This window comes from Stylophora pistillata, chromosome 12 (assembly GCF_964205215.1).
Source record: "Stylophora pistillata chromosome 12, jaStyPist1.2, whole genome shotgun sequence".
NCBI classification, from domain to species: domain Eukaryota; kingdom Metazoa; phylum Cnidaria; class Anthozoa; order Scleractinia; family Pocilloporidae; genus Stylophora; species Stylophora pistillata.
In genome coordinates, this window is record NC_142530.1 from 19,539,105 (window position 1) to 19,557,506 (window position 18,402).

Below are 18,402 nucleotides of genomic sequence, written 5' to 3' on the forward strand. Positions count from 1 at the left end.
AGAGAGGGGGTTCAGCTTATAGTCAAGAGTTTTCGAAAAAAAAAGATTTAGTGCATTTGAACAACACCAAATGGACATGTTTTCATTTAGAAGCCGAGCTAAGTCGAGAGCGCGAATGGACAGGAGTCCAAACCGCTTGGGGGTCTCATTCTTGTTCAAATCCTCGACAATTGCAAGGAGTAGCCCTGTCGCTGTCTTGTCTTGTTGATATATAGGAACAAGCAATTAAAACTATACGATGCTCTGGGTAGATTTCGCAAACCGGAACAACTAGTTGTACCTTTCGTTACACAAAACTACTGCATCACGTTTAAGTGTTCACTCAATCTTGGTGATATTTTGATTGGTTAAGGTGTCCTCTTCATGGAAATTAAAGGCGGGCTTTCGGACCCAGAAAATGTTTCCTTTTCCCTTGAATAAAGGTGGCAAAAATTTGCGAATTACGTTGAATGAAGGTGTAACTATAACTGAACTGTACAACCGCTTGGCAGTGGAAGGTCTGCGTACAAGATTAGGTTTCTCCTATACAGAGGTGTCGTTTCGATAGACTAACAAATAGAAACGTTTTATTAGCATTTCTCCGGGACCAAACTTGTTTTGACTGAATAAAGGTGTTCCCAAATCAATGGTGTTCTTTCCACAGCAGAATGGTGAATGAAAATGCAAATGTTTCTGAAGAATGAAAACCAACTCTCTTGAGCCCTTTAAAAATGTCTTTATATTTAGCGTTCATCCAATTTTGCTTGAGGAGGATGGAACGTTCTTTTATTCAACACAGAGGTATCCATCTACTAACTTTACATAAATTGAACATTTTTCTAAAACAGAACTTGTGCCCCCCACCCCTCCCATTCCCTTTTCGGATAGGCGTCCCAAAGAAGGAGTCCCAAAGGTATTGCAGTTTGAACATTTTGAGTTCTTTCGTGAATAGCCTTTATTCAGCATGCATTAGAATTTATTGAAAAACATATTTCACCTTGTCTTTACGGCTAAGTCGTTCTTAGTAAGAACGGATCTTCTTACTGTAGCCTTCACGATCAAGGACCGGTAGAAGGATTCAGTTGCAGGGCAACACTTGTCGGTAATCTTATCCGTTCTGTTACTTATTGGTTAAAAAAATATCCTATTCACTATTCAACCACGTATTCATTTTTTCATTGTTTGTCACAAAGCTGTTCATATCATTTATAACACTACCTAACATGGTCTACAAAATCTATCTCTTACTTTTAATCTTAAAAAAAAAATTGCCTAGCTTCATCGTGAAATAACATGAATCAAGTCTTTTCAGAAAGGTTATACACATGTAAAAAAAAAACTGCCAGAAACAAAATAAAAACAAATCACAGTTTCATAGGTACTCTTTTTTTCTACCTATTTCCTGATAAATATCCTCGTTCATTTATATTTACAAATCCCGCATGTTGAAGTCAGCGTATCTTTTACACAATGAGCGACATTAGAGAAGGGGGGAGGGGAAACAAACCAGTCAAACGTCAGCGCATGTGCGAACGCTGTCATAGCAAGGCGCAACTCTTGGCGCATGTTTTCGGGCTGCTATAACCAGGTTGCCCCTAGAGAGCTAACCAAAAACACTCGCCAGTAAGTCGAGGTGTTTTACATGTGTATAACCTTTCTTTTTCAATACTGAAAACAAACAAAATGGCACATGAACAGAAGCAGTTTATCTGTCGTTCTTATCAAAAGCTTACGAAAGTAACACATTTTGGTAAGTACTTGGTGTGATCCTTAATGTATGTTAATGTGTGCAAATGACCCTGTATTCCCACATGTTCTTATATATTGATGCATGTATGAAGGATTTGACCTAGTACCTACCCACATTTTACACCGTGCTGCTGGCCAATTGAACGTACGCGCTCATGAAACTCCAGATAAGTAATCAGTGATTTGAGGCTAGTGTTTAAAATATCTTATAAACATAAAAGTTGACGATCGTTTAATTCCAGAAATTTACTGCAGTAAATCTTGAAAAAATAGTTAACTTTCTATTGAATGGAATATCAAAACACCATTTCCATACCTTGATGAAATCCATGAAGGTCAACCCAAGCGCAAAATAAACTTAATATAATAAATCACAAGGCCATCATCATTATCATTTTGTCAGGCCCTTTCCATTCGCATTCTTATTAAACTTGAAAACGAACTCTCCTTTCTCCTAAATAGGAAAAAAAAGAGTTCTACTGTTGCACATTTGAACTCTTTCCTCTCATCCACAACAAATTGCATCCGACAGGGTAATGGGCTCCTGCATACGAGGAGTCGTCATATATGACGTACCTACTACACAACGTCATCCGTCCAAAGTGAGAGATGGGGGGGAGAGATCTCTTCTTCAAGGGGGGGGGGGCGTTTGAGTTAAGTAGGTACACCATAAAAACCATCCCATGGAGACTGTTGATAGGTCGGTAGCCCATATTATATTGGTGATTGTTTTTACCGGATAAATGGTCGGAAAGCCAAATTGCAGACGATGGGCAACCCGGATCGATGAAGTCTCCTTTACAGCCGTTATTTGGTCTCGTCACGCAAAGTGCAATCTTCCCCACCAACAGGTACTCGGCCGGAAATTATAATGTCCGATAAAATACATATATCATATTAAACTTTTTTTTCGTGTAGTACCGCTGAGTATTTTTACAATTTGTGCAATATTTTTATGCTTAACAACCCCCCGCGTGCATCCATCACTCGATGGGTGCACGCTGCACGCTGCACGCTGCACGCTGCACGCTGCACGCTGCACGCTGCACGCTGCACGCTGCACGCGTGTGGTGTAATCTATCGGCAACATACTTCTCCTGAACAATTTCAAGCGTATTTCGATATGACAATAGAAAGACTAAGCTCTACTAATAAACCGATGTATGTCATGGGCGACTTCAACATTGATCTCCTCAAATCTGAAACCTGTGATTTTTCTCATAACTTTCTGCTGTCCCTGCAAAGTTACTCCTTTTTTCCAGTAATTGACAAGCCTACAAGAGTCCATAATAATTCTGCCACACTTCTTGACAGAATTGGCTTTAAACTCTCCAGCGGCAACATTGTCTCAGATATAAGTGATCACTACTCTCAATTTTGCATCATCCATTCTCCATCTTTAAAATCTCGCTATCAGGGAACTAAAATCCGTAACTATTCGAGATTCTCGGAAGAAAACTTTATTAGTGATATTTCTCAAACTGACTGGACCGGTTTTATCTCTAATGGCTCTATTGACAAACGCTTTTCTTCGTTCTACAAAAAACTGAATAAACTTGTTAATAGACATGCTCCTCTCAAAATTGTATCAAAACGCAAGGCCAAGCAAGTATCTAAACCGTGGATAACTAGAGGTTTACGTAGATCAATAAAAATAAAGAACGATCTCTTTTACTCTGGTGATATGGCTACATAAAAGCTGTACAGGAACACAATTTTAAGCCTTACTCGCCAGAGTAAAAGACTTTACTATCAATCCTATTTTAGTAGAAACCTAAATAATATGAAAAAGAACTTGGAAGGGGATTAACACTTTAATTCATAAGCACAAAAAGACTAAGCTCGTATCGTTGCTCCAGCTTCCAGACAACCGGGTTACAGCACAAAACCAATCAGAAATAGCTAATGCATTGAATTATCATTTCGCATCTGTCGGACCTAAACTTGCAAATAGCATACCATTATCCACCAGGGACTTTAAGGATTACCTCAGGAATTCAAATTACACCATAGTCTTTCTTCTTTGACGGTGTCACTTCTACTGAAATTGAAATGGAATTTTGAGTACTCCATCAAAAAAAGCCTACGGACTTTATTCATGTCCAGTTCGTCTTTTGAAGTCTGCACGTCAAGCTATATCTCATACCCTAGCTGAACTAATGAACATGTCCATTTCAACTAGTATCTATCCCCACAAATTAAAGCACGCTATAGTAATTCCAATCTATAAAGCGGATGATGAAACTGACCCAAACAATTATCGCCCAATATCGTTACTGTCCGTGTTTAATAGAATATTCGAAAAACTAATGTACAAACGCCTAAAATCTCTTATAAATAAGAATGATATATTTTTTTACATCGCAATATGGATTTAGAGAGAACTGCTCTACTCAACATGCAATTCTGGATATTCTAAATACAATTCAAAACAACATTGATAAAAAATTATGTTCCTGTGGCATTTTCATTGACTTGAAAAAGGCCTTCGACACGGTTGATCATTCGATTATGTTGCATAAATTACACCATTATGGAATTAGAGGATTGATTAATGACTGGTTCTCGTCATACTTGTCTGTCAGGATGCAATCAACCCAAATCGGTTCCATTGTCTCTAGCAAAGACAGAATAGTGTGTGGAGTCCCTCAAGGTTCTGTACTTGGTCCGCTTCTTTTCTTAATTTATGTCAATGACATGCATCGTTCCTCTAAAAAGTTTGACTTTTACCTATTTGCTGATGATTCCAATTTACTAAATGCAGAAAAAGATCTAAACAAACTTGAAGTTGTCGTGAATGAAGAGTTATTAAAGTTGTGTGAATGCTGAATTCAAATAAATTATCTCTTAACGTATCTAAATCTAATTTCGTTATTTTTCATCCTTATCAACACAAACTATACCGAGAAGTAAACCTTAAAATACTTGATAATAACTCGGAGCAATTGGTATCTCTTGAACGTAATACATATGTTAAATACCTAGGTGTTCTAATTGACGGTAATCTCTCCTGGAAGCACCATATTAACTACATTTCCACGAAAATAAGTAAAGGTATCGGTATTGTTGCAAAGCTAAGACACTTGGTACCGCTCACTACTCTTATAAACATTTACCGCTCGCTCATTGAACCGTTTATTTCCTGTGGTCTCGTTGCTTGGGGCCAAGCCGCGAATACTCACCTAAAGAAAATCGTTATTTTACAAAAGCGGGTTCTTCGTCTAATGTACTTTTCCGATTATACATCTTACAGTGCTCCTCTATTTAGTCGTTCGGGAATTCTACCGATAAAAATGCTTTACTTCAAATTGGTTGCCTCTCTGTTACATGACATCAAAAATCGCTGTGCTCCTCCCAATATTTCTGAACTTTTTACTCACTCTGAACAGGTTCATTCCTACCCTACTCGTTTCTCAGTTGCCGGAAGCTTTTATATAAAACAGGCGAGAACAATTCATCAGTTGTTTTCTAGAGTTGGTGCGAGAATATGGAATGGCATCCCCCCTGAAATTCGTAAGCTGAGGAAAGCAACTTTTAAACGTGAGCTAACTCACTTGCTTTTGAAAATTCTTGAAATTGAGGAGATGAATGTTGACTTGCGCTACCTTGACCTTTCTAGCTTATATTTGTATTTCATTTGATTAGCTTTCTCTTTGACCTGTTAAAAACTCCCTTGTGTGACTGGCCCAGTTAAAACCTTTAACATGATTATCACAACTATTATTTATAATTGAATTTTATTTGCTCATTTATCTATTTATTTCATTGTTGCGTGTGTGTGTTTGCGTGTGTGTGTGTGTGAGTGTGTCTGTGTGTGTGCCTGTGTGAGAGCCTATACAGTGTCTGTTTAGGTAGCCCGCCCAAAATAGCTTTGCTAACTGCGGGCTACAAAAGCCTTTATTTCTTTAGTTTAAAAAAAAAATAAAGTCAATTTGAGTTTTTTTTTTTGAGTTTTTTTGCACGCTAACCATTTCTTAACTGAACTGTGAAGACTAAAATTGATGAGGATCAATAAAAAAATGAAAACTTCAGTTTAAAACCGGGGCATAGAAATCCAAGTACTAGATACTAACCAATAACAAAAGAAAAGTGACGTAGAAAAGAAGGTACAATCCAACTAGAATATACGTTACGCGGTATTTCAGACTGAAAAACAACAGAGAAAATGACAGCAGAGAAGCATCAGAGCGACAAGCAAAGATCTGGAACAAATAGCACATTTAGAATCAACGAAACCCATCCGATTGTCCAGCAAGAACAGGGCTCCAAGCTTACAAATTTCAAAGTTGGCCTGCTATTTGATATAATTTTTCGAGAATTTTCAAAACAGTGTAGGATAAAAAAGGCTATTTTGGGCAAATAATTCGCAATAAGCGGACTTCTCTTAAGTTTACTTGGAAGTTAATATTACGCAAGTCGTAAATGAGATTGGTATTAATATCATAGAGAAGGGTCAAATCAAAACTCACCACATACTCTGAGACAAAAAAACGATATTGATCCCTATAACTACAACGGATAAAAACCACGCTACACCTTGCATCACCCCAGGGATGAAAACAACGGAATAACAATTAAGTGGAAGTTAATTAAGAACTAGAAGAGCCAAAAAGAAATACAGTCCAAATGGTATCCAATGATAAAAGTCGCTAAATGTCTTATTCTATGCTCTCAGTTCGTTTGTTTGTGACGAACGAGAGAAAAAGTGACGCATTTTCGTGCGCTTTTTTCCTAATTACCTCCACAAACCAAGAACCTGCAAAGCTTAATTTAAAAAAAGGATTGGCTATAATTGTTCTCATTTAAAACGCTGGTACAAGTTAGTCAGCATTGACCCAATTCCTCCAAAATTTAAAATACCACCATCTCGTCAAAAACAACACGGACGTTGGAGGGTAACCACACTAAGGCCGAATTAGCTGCCACATATCTTCCCTTCAATTACTTACGAGAACTCAGAGTTTCATCAAAGTAACACCCTCCGGATGATAGGCTTGTCTCACCACCTCGTGCTGGATAGTGTACTGAGAACAATTTTTGCGCCCCACGTGACACTTACAAGTAAATTTTCCACAGCATTTATTAACGAATTGCCCTCAAGGCCGCGCTCTAGATTAGACCCTACGAGATCATTTACACTGTGGAAATGGTACAGCATGGTATTCACCAACGCACAGAAACAATACAACTTTGAGACAGCTTAGCATACCTTCCATTCTTTAACGTTCCCATAATGGCTTTATATCCCGTAAAATGCAACACAGGAATCAGAGCAAAAGGGAGCTGGCCAGATAACAAAAAGTCCTCAGCTTAACAAAATTCACGAGCGTCATTCGATAGTTGGAAACATTTTTGACTCCCATCGGTGCTTCTACTCACTGATTAAAAGCTTCCTGTTCTGCGATTTACTCATCAGAAACCTAGATGCTGAATCACTTTCTTTTTTCTCCAAACCAAACAAAATTTGCTACCGGAACCACGTCGCAGTTCAACCATTTCATCCCTAAGATCTCAAAAGAAGTTCTCTTTATTATCTGCCTCGCAATTCTTATGATATTATTTCGGAAAATTTGATATTGGATCAACTAATAAATCCCTATTGATATTTGTCTTTATTCTCATCACTAGTCTGCATCATACTGTACTGATAATGTAAGGAGAAGTTCTCTCTTAGTCACTCAGTGGCAGTTCAAGGGTTAAACATGGTTTTTCGGACCCTTGTGTTTTCAATTGTAGTGAAGTTCTCTTCCATCCGTAAGCATCCTTGACGTAGGTTTTCTACTCTGAAAAAGCAACAATTTAAAGGTTTCCTTCATGGTAATATTGATTATATCGCAAATGCGGCTCGAAACTATCTCAGCCACAACTTACCTGCAAACTCTGTAGCACATTAAGGAAATCATTCATTCCAGTCAGATCCTGGACTCCTTCCTTAAAAGCCACAATAAGGGTTGGAGCAATTGCGATCGATCTGGTAAATAGCACTCGCTTCCATCTTTCCCAAGAGATCTTCAAGAATCCCTGCAGTGCATAAATCAAATCGAAAGATTTTCTCTTCTCAAAGAATTATCAACAATCGTTGACATGCGGGCAAGCACAAGTTATTCCAAGTTTAATGTGGTAAAAATCGCTTCCTACCTCCATAGCAAACTGGAAAAAAAAATGATGCCATTAGCTTTCAGCAAAAGAAGGCGAGAGCAAATTCAACGAAAGAGCCCTTAAGATGAGTTCCAATTGAAGGTCCAAAGTCATTGAAGGAATCGTTTGGTTTTTCTTGACTTCGCCATGTGATTGGTTGAAAAAACTGACGCCAACCCCACAACCAAACAGATTAAAAAATAACACCTACTGCAACAGGGTCATTCGCCTTTTCCCGCGCTTAAAAGCAGTTTATTCGTTTAAACTTTCTTTGTGATAATTGATTGGCTCCTTGAGAAATTTTCTTCCCTGTGATTGTCAAAAGCGCAGTTATCCTAAATATGATCTATTTTTGGACCAAAAGGACGATATTTTTCGAGGATTGACCACATTGACGGTAACCTTTCTGAGTGCTTACTCTAATGCTCAAGAAACACGATGGACACTTTCACCTTTCCTTTGTGCACCATGCTAAGCATAAAGCTCCAAAAACAAACAGACAAACTAAGAAAACGCAAACGTGTTTTATTCTTTTATGAATCAAACGCTCGCACTCATAGTGCCTCCCGGTTAGCTCAGTTGGTTAGAGCGCCGGATTGTGTTGTGCGGGACTTCGCGGGTTCGTGCTCCGGCCGGACCGATACTCATGGTCTTAAAATAAGTGTGGAGAATTTGCTTCCTTTCTATAATCAAGTTATGGGTAGATATTCAAGTCTTCTCGGATAAGGACGAATAAACCGTAGGCCCCGTCTCCTGCAGGGTTAGGGGTAGGAGACGTTAATTTCTCACGCACGAGATTACTGTGTTGTGGATGTCCTCCCCAGGGGTGGGATGGGTGGGAATTGGCCCTGAAAAGCCCCTATGGGGAGTGGTCAACTAACGTATGTATGTATAGTAGAACTTTGACCAGCTACAAGAATTCCAATGCCCCAAATATGCAACGCTGCTTTTCCAAACATGCATCCCAGAAAGACGCCCTGAAAAGATACACGGACAGGATTTTTAAAACGATCGCCGCTACACTGCAATAATTAACGACTTTTCACCGAGCGAAGTGTGGGTGGCTCGTAGTGAAGTATTCAACCATCCGCAATGCGTCGAAATAGATAAGTACCGCTAGCCATCTATACTGAGGTGAATATTTGTTTTAGAAAATTTTAAATCATTGAGATAACATAGCACAAAAAGATGATTTTAACTCACTTATTCCTGAAACGATTGCAATATTTTCTGGCGCATTCTCCACCTACGTTGCTCGGGGTGAATAACAAAGAATAGTCGGAGTTCAAGCGGCCAAACAGAGTGCGCCTTCAACGCTATCCACAGTTTTGGTATATACTAAATAATCGCTACAATTAACTGCCTCAACTAATGTCTTACTTATTAGTACACCACTAGTTCTTACCCCTTTGAAAAGGTCTCCGTCGATGGCTATAGTTGATAAACATAGAGAAATGAGAGTTCGATATTTTCTGATTTTTATAGATTGAATTTGACAGATCAATCAAGAAACACTTTCACCAAAAATTTACCTAGTGTTTGTATTTGAAAAATTAACAAAAGCTTGGCTTTTCAGTTTGGCTTATGCTGTGTTTAAGGCATTTATGATACTGAAAAGAAAGAGATTGTCAGAGTTTTCATTAAGAAATGTAGTAACACGAGAATATTGAAAGTAAAAGGGAAGGTACTCACAATAATATCAAGCAGCTAAGTGATGAAAATAAAGAAAAGTGTCTGTTAGGGAGGGGGGGTTGTTAGTTGATCAAATACCAAATTCTCCAAACTAACACCATAAGAGTTGCAATACAGACAGTATGGAGAATTATCACTGAGATCTTGGGAATGAAAGGGATACGCGTTTGCTAATTATTTTAAGTGTAATTCGTACTTATTTCTTGTTTTACGTTTTCATAACTTCTTTGTTCGTACTTTTTTAAGTTTACATAGACAGGTAAAAACGAGCGATAAGTAAGTTTGTTAGCGTTTTTCCTCGTCAGTTACACCTTTTTTGCACGTTTCTCATACCGCACGTTATTTTGCGCTTCTTTTGAAATAAGCCAGTTTCTTTTTATGCATGAACGCTTTTTTAAGTCAGTTTATCCACAGTCGTGCTCGGCACAGTTCTCTGTTTTAGAAATATTCCACTCATTCGCTATTGCAGTTGTCACTGTAGATATTTTTTTCATTTCCCTTTGTTTGTACTCTTTTTTCTGTTTGTAATTTGTTTATCTTGGTTAACTCAGCTTTTGTTCATAGCTTTAGTTTCAACCTACTGCTGCTGCCGAGTAACAATAGAAAAATTTCTCAGTTAGACGAAGAGTGACCAGCATCTAATTTCCCCTTACAATACCATTCCAAAATGAAACACTAAGGTCACGAGAATAAAGGAAATGATCAACAACTAAAGAAGCTCTTGATTGTTAAACAAGCTCTCCTTGTCAGCAACTTAGTAATGTATAGAGAACAGTATGGAGAATATGAGTACTGATACTGGGGTGTGTGGGGTTGACATGTGAATGTTGACCTGTGAATGTGTTAAAAAAATCTGACTTACCACTTCTCCAGATGTCCTTTTATAAAATGCCTACAAATGAAAAAAAGAAAAAATGAGAATGAGACCTTCGATCCACAAGATGCCCCGCCTCTTTCCCTTTCTTCTAGTGTTTTCCTTTTCTTTTGCTTGTGCAATTGCCTAAATTTTCTGAGCCGTTCTTGCGCAATTCCGTAGGGACGTAAAACGAGGATTACTTGGTACTGTTTTCATCAATTTCTGAAACATCCACTGGTAAAAACAAATAGCCTTACTCTAACAAATACTGCGACCACGACTATGTTGATGATTAATGACACGAACAGCGCAATGGCTGGAAGGAAAAAAGAAAAGAGGAGAAGGTTACATATGATGACAAGGTATATTACAGTAAACAAGCAACTCCCACGGCTCCCACAGACATAGTCGGACTGAAACAGTGTCGAAATTAATCCAGGACTGGAATTGTTTTGATTGTGAGCTTGTACATGTATACAGCCTCAAAAACCAAAACCAAGGCAATTTGATTGATTGAGAGGTTTTTTAGTCCTGCGGTGATCTCGTTGGTGTGGAACACTTCTATCACCTTAGAAACTTATCATAGGCAAAACTAAAGACCTTTTCGAAAAAGCAAACCCAGTGCAAAGGCTAAGATCATAATCAACGAAAGAGAACTAGTGTTAAAACTGTTAAAAGCGCGGGAAAACGCGGCTGCAAAAGTCACGATTGTTTTCAATCTTGCGTGTGATTGGTTGATATGACAGCTGTTACTAAGGATACTGACATGGTATTCATCTTTTGTGCACGCCTCGATACGATTCTCAGACAATGCCGTAAGAAGTATTCCATCACTAAAAAAATGAAATGATGGTGGAATATTTATGTCCCTTATTCCGTGGTTGATAATATAAATCAATAATATAAACCATCGAATTAGGTGAATTTATTACCTGATTCAATGAAATAATACATATCTGCTTTTTTCACTGCTTTGGGATTTTTCCTGTCTACTTCTCGAGACTACAACAAAGAGAAAGAGGAAAAAAACGTTAACGATGAACAATATTTCAAGAGTTGTCACCAGACAAAGGTCATAGGTTCAAGTCCTGTACATGCCTGAATTTTTTTCAGGTCATATTTCCATTCCTACATAAGTAGGATTCATTACTGCGAGGATTAATTGACTTTCATTGACTAAGTTGATGGGGTAAATTGGGCACCGTACATAGTTTCTTCGCTCTAACAGACGGCTAACTTTCAAAAGAGCATTAGCCCACGCCACCCATCATGAAGAGTTTAGAAACTATTTACGATGGCCAATTCACATTATCAACTCAGTTGAGAACTGAAAATCAAATCGTCTTGTAATACACTCCACCGTCACGACATCACTGTTACCTGTGTCTTTAGAGATTGGTTGCAAACCACCTATAGCTCGTCATTGTTTCACTCAGCCTTTTGTTATATCAAGCAAGCCGCTATATTGTTTGTCGTGTCATCCCCGCACAGCACAATGAGTTAAGGCTTATTTTTAAAAAAACACTGCTATTTTTCCTCACGAGCAGCAAGTTGTTCAAAACGTCCATATCATGGACCATCTCTTCTACTGAGTTTTAACCGCTTATCCTATTTCGGCAGGAACACTCGGTCGGAAAAGTGACGTCAGCCTTGTAACCTCGCAACGCGAAACCAAGGGTGGTCTTTACGATATTGTGGGTTTGTAAAAGAATAGGCTAAGATCGACGCGATACGAAGCGTGTGACGACTAGAATAAAGATAGGAAAAAACTACGCGAGTGACTAGTGTCGCTATACTGGGATTTCCAACACTAACTGACACCTACGACGGGACTGAGATCGAGATATGGAACTGGAGGCACTAGAGAAGGATTTGGACGCAAAACTCAAGCTTTTGGCGTACAAGCAAGAAAAGGGAAAGGGCATTGTGGACAAGGCAAACGCGACAACTATTGGGAGAAACCGTGACGCGTTGGTGTGTTTAGCAAAAGAAGCGGACGAGATCAAATTAAAGATCGAAGAGAAGAAGATTGCAAAGGGTGAGCAAATGGACGAGGTATGTGCATGGAGCAATGAAATAGACAAAGTTATTGAGGGTGTAGACGCGGAGATCGAATACCTTGGGAAGTGTTTAGGGGAGGTGAAGAAAAAATCGCAAATGGCCGAAAAGGAAAGCGAGAAAGGGACAATCGCGAAGGAGAGAGAGGAGCAACTCGCGTTTGAAAAGGCACAATGGGAAATGAAGCTTCATTACGAAAAAACATTTGAAGAATTAGATAGCAAAAAAGGGAAAGGGTTATCAGGCGATTCCGGAATGCACGCAAAGTTGCCAAAGCTATCAATAACGAAGGTTGATGGGTCCTTCGAACAATGGCTCTCTTTTTGGAACAAATTTTCCGCGGAAAGAGACGCGACAGATCTGTCAGCAGTGAGAAAGTTCGCTTATCTAAAGGAACTCCTTGTTACAAAGGTACGAGCGGACATAGATGGACTCCCGTTCGATCTTGAGGGGTACGAAAGGGCGAAGGCCATCCTAAAATCGGAGTACGGGAAAACGTCAGAAATTGTAAATGCATATGTAAACAACATCATGGGTTTGCCTACCATCACAAGCGCCAGTCGAAAAGAAATTAATGAGTTTTACAAAAAGCTTCTGTTCAATGTACAAAGCTTAGAGACGCTCGGGAAGTTGCGTGAAGTCTCCGGAAATGTAAGGGCATTGTTAGACAAACTGAAAGGAATAAAGGGAGACTTAGTCCGGGGACACGAAGATTGGCGAGACTGGGATTTCGCTAAACTGACTCAGGAAATTAAAAGTTGGGGAGACATAAATCGAGAAGGAGAGGAAAGCGATGGTGCGAGTGTGTCCAAGAGGAAGAACGATCGCAACGACTGGAATGCACGCGTCTCGCCGCCACGCGGAAGGTCTTATCAGGTCCAACAACAAGCGAGTGGAAGACGGATGCGCGGGTGCGTCTATTGCGATGACACGAATCACACATCCGCTAATTGCACCAAAGTTGTCGTGGTCGGAGACCGCAAACGAATTTTAAGCCAAAAACAGTTGTGTTTTAATTGTACAAGTGACAAACACAGAGCAGACAGCTGTAGAAGCCGCGGGTGTCATAACTGTCAACGCCGACATCACACGTCAATATGTGATCACCCACCAAGCGGTCACACAACGAGGGGAAGATTTATGACGGCACAAAACAAAGGACCAAAGAGAGTCGTGTATCCCGTTGTTGTCGTAGAAGTAAATGGAATCAAGTGCCGCGCACTCCTAGACACTGGGGCAGGCAGCTCATACGCGTCGTCAGCTATCCTTGAACACCTGGGAAACAAACCGCTACGAAAAGAATTCAAGCGCATAGAGATGATGCTTGGGTCAACAAACAAGGTCATCGGAGTTCATAGCGTGACGATTGGCAGTCTTGATGGAAAATTCCGATTGGAAACGGAAGTCACCAGAGTGGACCGTTGTACATTGCTATCACTTGACAACCAAGGATATGTTGAGATACTGAAGAAATATCCCTACTTAGATGGGGTATACATGGACGACAGAGACGAGAAGCCTGAGCTACCAGTCCACATTATCTTGGGTGCGAGCGAGTACGCGAAAATAAAGACAGAAACCATACCAAAGATGGGGCGTCCCGGCGAACCTGTTGCAGAGCTAACAAAGTTCGGATGGACAATTATGTCACCAGGTAAAGAAGTTGACCTCTCTAATATGTTCTTGACACAGACGACAGCGGCAGATTACGAACAACTATGCAATTTAGATGTTCTAGGATTGCGTGACACACCAGGCGGAGATCAAGCAGATGTTTATGAAGAATTCAAGGAACAATTAACACGAGGGCCAGAGGGGTGATACGAGACGGGGCTACCCTGGAGAGGAAACCACCCTCCACTGCCCAACCACAGAGCGGGAAGTTTGAAGCGATTGCAAAGTACCATTCGGAAACTGGAGAAGAACGGAATACTCCAGAAGTATGACGCCATAATTAAAGACCAGCTTAACGAGGGAATAGTGGAGCGAGTGTCAGGCCCACCAGTGGGAAAGGAGTTCTATATTCCACATAAAGCAGTGGTGAGAGAGGCTGCAGAGAGTACCAAACTTCGAATCGTGTACGACGCCTCAGCCCGAGCTTCAGAGAAGGCTCCTTCTCTCAACGAGTGCCTTCATGCGGGACCTCCGTTGCAGAACAAGCTTTGGGCTGTTCTTGTCCGTGCACGTTTCCACCCAGTCGCGTTAACAGGTGATATCAAGCAAGCGTTCTTACAAGTACGAATACGGGAAGAAGATAGGGATGCCATGAGATCCCACTGGATCACGGACTTACAATCCAGGCGAGTGGAAATGCTGAGATTCACGAGAGCTCTGTTTGGTTTGGCGCCATCCCCGTTTCTTCTTGGGGGAGTTATCAAACAACACCTGGAAGCCTGTCGTACCGAGAATCCGGACCTGGTGAGGGAAATAGAGAAGAGTCTATACGTCGATGACCTTATCAGCGGCCGACCCACCGTAAAAGCTGCCCGTGAAGTTAAAGCAGGCGTTACCCATGTCTTTAACCAAGCTTCATTCAAGCTGCACAAGTGGCATTCAAATGTTCCGGCAGTGGAGTCCCCTGCTGAGTCTCTTAGCGAAGATACTACATTCGCGAAAGAACAGTTGGGTGTACCTCAAGAAGGAGGGGGATCTATTCTCGGGCTTCCATGGAACAAGCGACAAGATACCATTGAAATAAATTTCCCAACTGACCGCACCCAAGTGACAAAGAGAGGGATACTAGCGAAGATAGCAAGAGTGTATGAACCATTAGGGCTCGCATCGCCTATGACATTGAGTGCAAAACTACTCTACCGAGACGCATGTGATTTGAAAGTCGGATGGGATGCTCAACTTCCTGGTCAACTGGGAACCAAGTGGTCAAGATGGGAAGCACAGCTACCGGTGAGCATTTCCGTACCCAGAGCCATACCTCAACACTTTGAAGAGATCAGCGACATTGAGCTACATTGTTTCGGCGACGCAAGCGGACAAGGCGTTTCTGCGGCAGTGTACGGTGTCATATCTCAACCATCCGGTGATAGTGTTGGGCTGATAGCAGCCAAAGCTAGACCGGCGAAGCAAGACCTCACCATCGCCCGCCTCGAGTTGGTCTCAGGTCACATGGCGACCAATCTCATTGTGAACGTTAAGGAAGCATTAGAGGATTTCCCAGTTGGAAATATGTTCTGCTGGTTGGAAAGCAGCGTTGCATTACATTGGATCAAGGGAGCAGGGAGTTACAAGCAGTTCGTAAGCAATCGAGTGCAGAAAATCCTGCAACACCCAGAAGTAAACTGGCGTCATGTGGGTACAAAAGACAACCCAGCTGACCTTGGCAGTCGGAGCGGAAGCGTGGAAAATGAAGAGCTATGGTGGAGAGGGCCTGAGTGGCTACTAGACCGAGTGCGATGGCCAGCCGATATTAAGACAACGGCCACACCAGACAGTCAGGCGGAAGCAAAAGTGATACGGGAAGTATTCGCTGTAGCACAAGCTAAGACAGACATCCTAGACGCCTTGCTGATCAAGTTCAACTTATGAAAAACCCTAAGGGTTTGTGCGTGGGTGAAACCTTTCACGCATAACCTACGGAGCAAAAAGACGAGAAGATCTAAGGGACCACTCACGACAGAGGAGATCGAGATGCAGCGACACCTGTGGCTAAAGCGAGCACAGGTGAATTTGAAGAGAGACGAGCGGTTCGAAGATCATTGTGTACAGCTGAACCTGCAAGAAAACGCAGAGGGGTTACTGGAATGCCGAGGGCAGATTCAGGGAGACTGTCCCATTTACTTGCCTGAGTCTCATCCGTTCGCGGAGAAGATGGTTGCAGACGCACATATCAGGACACTCCACGGGGGAGTGAGCCTCACAATGGCAAAGATTCGTGAAAGGTAGTGGGTTCCCAGGTTGCGACGCCTTGCAAAAAGAGTCGTTAAAGCCTGCAACGGCTGCAAGCGGTTCCGCGCCACAGCGTTCGAGGCTCCGCCACCAGGACAGCTACCAAGGGATCGTACCGCAGGAGAAAATGCGTTCCAAATAGTCGCAGTGGATTTCGCCGGACCACTGAAGTATAGAAAGGGGAGGAATCATGAAGGCAAAGCTTACATAACGCTTTACGCCTGTAGCCTGACCAGAGGTTTTTACCTTGAGCTACTACCCAGCCTAGAAACGGGAGAATTCCTTCGATGCCTGAAACGGTTTATCGCCCGACGTGGCCGACCAGAGAAGAGTTACTCAGACAACGGGAGTACCTTCGTGGCGGCAGCTAAGTGGCTGAAACAAGTGATGACTGACGAACGTCTCAACGAATTCCTCTCCCGTCAGGAAATCAAGTAGCAATTCAACCTGAGCAGAGCACCCTGGTGGGGAGGGCAGTTCGAGAGAATGGTTGGATTGGTGAAGAGAAGTCTAAAGAAGACCATTGGAAACGGGTTCCTAACGTGGACCGAGTTAGAGGAGGTTATACTAGACGTAGAGGTTGCAGTCAACAACCGACCTTTAAGTTACGTGGAGGACGATGTGCAGCTGCCGATCTTGACCCCCCACTCCCTGTTGTTTGGTCAACCAAATGCACTACTCGAGTTGGAACCACACCGCATAGAAGACGGTGAATTACGCAAGCGAGCAAAGTATCTGAGACAATGCAAGGAGGCCGTATGGAAACGATGGACGGGGGAGTACGTAAAGAGGCTGCGCGAACGCCATCGTCTAAAGAATCTTGGAAAACCACACAATACTAGTGTGGGCGAGGTCGTGCTGATCAAGTCGGACGACAAGAATCGCGGGAAATGGAAGGTCGGGATGGTCACGGAACTAATCAAAGGGCGTGATAGTGTTGTCCGGGGAGCAAAGTTGCGCACAGGTACTTCACATCTAGAGCGAGCAGTACAGCAGCTGTATCCGTTAGAACTGTCATGTGATCGACCGGGAGACGGTGACAGACCTCCAACGACCGAGTTGCGCATTGAAGCGCCAGCGTTCAGGCCTTCCCGTGATGCAGCCGTCGCAGCAAGATTACGTATGGAGGATCTTGCTCACGATGAGGAAGGGGATTGAACTGTGAACCAAACCGAAACAGATTGGATGACAACAGCGGATTGGATGCTTCAACATTCTACTTATGAACTGAACATCTGCCACTATGGCTACTGATTGATCAATGATTAGTGTGATTAGGAAATCGATTGAGAATTCTAGATGATAGATTCGTTCATAAGATTTAATGGATAAGGTTCATTTCTCGACAGACATTTGCTCTCCGAGACATATGGGGGGAGGGTGTCGGAAAAGTGACGTCAGCCTTGTAACCTTGCAACGCGAAACCAAGGGTGGTCTTTACGATATTGTGGGTTTGTAAAAAAATAGGCTAAGATCGACGCGACAGGAAGCGTGTGACGACTAGAATAAAGAAAGGAAAAAAACTACGCGAGTGACTAGTGTTGCTATACTGGGATTTCCAACAACTCTGAGAAATTGGAAAAGTTTGTTTTCGAACATCAAAATCTAAATCTTACAATTAAACTTTATTTATTAGATAGCTACTGATGAAATACCAAGATTTTTCCTTTACAAAAAACTCATATCTTCATTACGCGCAGTGAAGATAATATTTTTATCTATCACGTGTGAGGATATTGGTGTCGCCATAGTTACTAACATGATAAGCCAATTACAAGAGACTTATTACAGATTTTTTCTCTTTTTCATTAGAATGTTGAACTTTTGGAACAGAAAATATAAGTATTATTGTCTTTATTTCTCCTTTACAACTGTATCCGAGTTTCATAGCATTTTTGTGAGAACCATTTTCGATAGGTGACTACTCAAATTGCACTATTTTGCTATTTTGATGATAAATAAAAAAAAGTTGTTTTATGTGGAAATTTCATCGGTATCTATAAAATAAACAAAACATTACATAGCCA

At 41.4% G+C, this 18,402-nt stretch overlaps 1 protein-coding gene and 1 pseudogene across 1 annotated transcript; one reads left to right on the plus strand and one right to left on the minus strand.

The window, feature by feature from the left end:
• Positions 1-7,454: 7,454 nt before the first annotated feature.
• On the minus strand, positions 7,455-11,994 carry LOC148719145 (natural resistance-associated macrophage protein 2-like). The gene is made up of 7 exons (XM_088740071.1): positions 11,956-11,994; positions 11,347-11,416; positions 10,672-10,730; positions 10,421-10,450; positions 7,867-7,878; positions 7,600-7,749; positions 7,455-7,511 (listed from the first exon to the last, which is right to left on the minus strand). Exons 1-7 carry the CDS (start codon positions 11,992-11,994, stop codon positions 7,455-7,457), a joined length of 417 nt encoding a protein of 138 aa, XP_088596197.1.
• Positions 11,995-13,317: 1,323 nt separating this feature from the next.
• On the plus strand, positions 13,318-17,899 carry LOC148719146 (uncharacterized; annotated as a pseudogene).
• Positions 17,900-18,402: the final 503 nt, after the last annotated feature.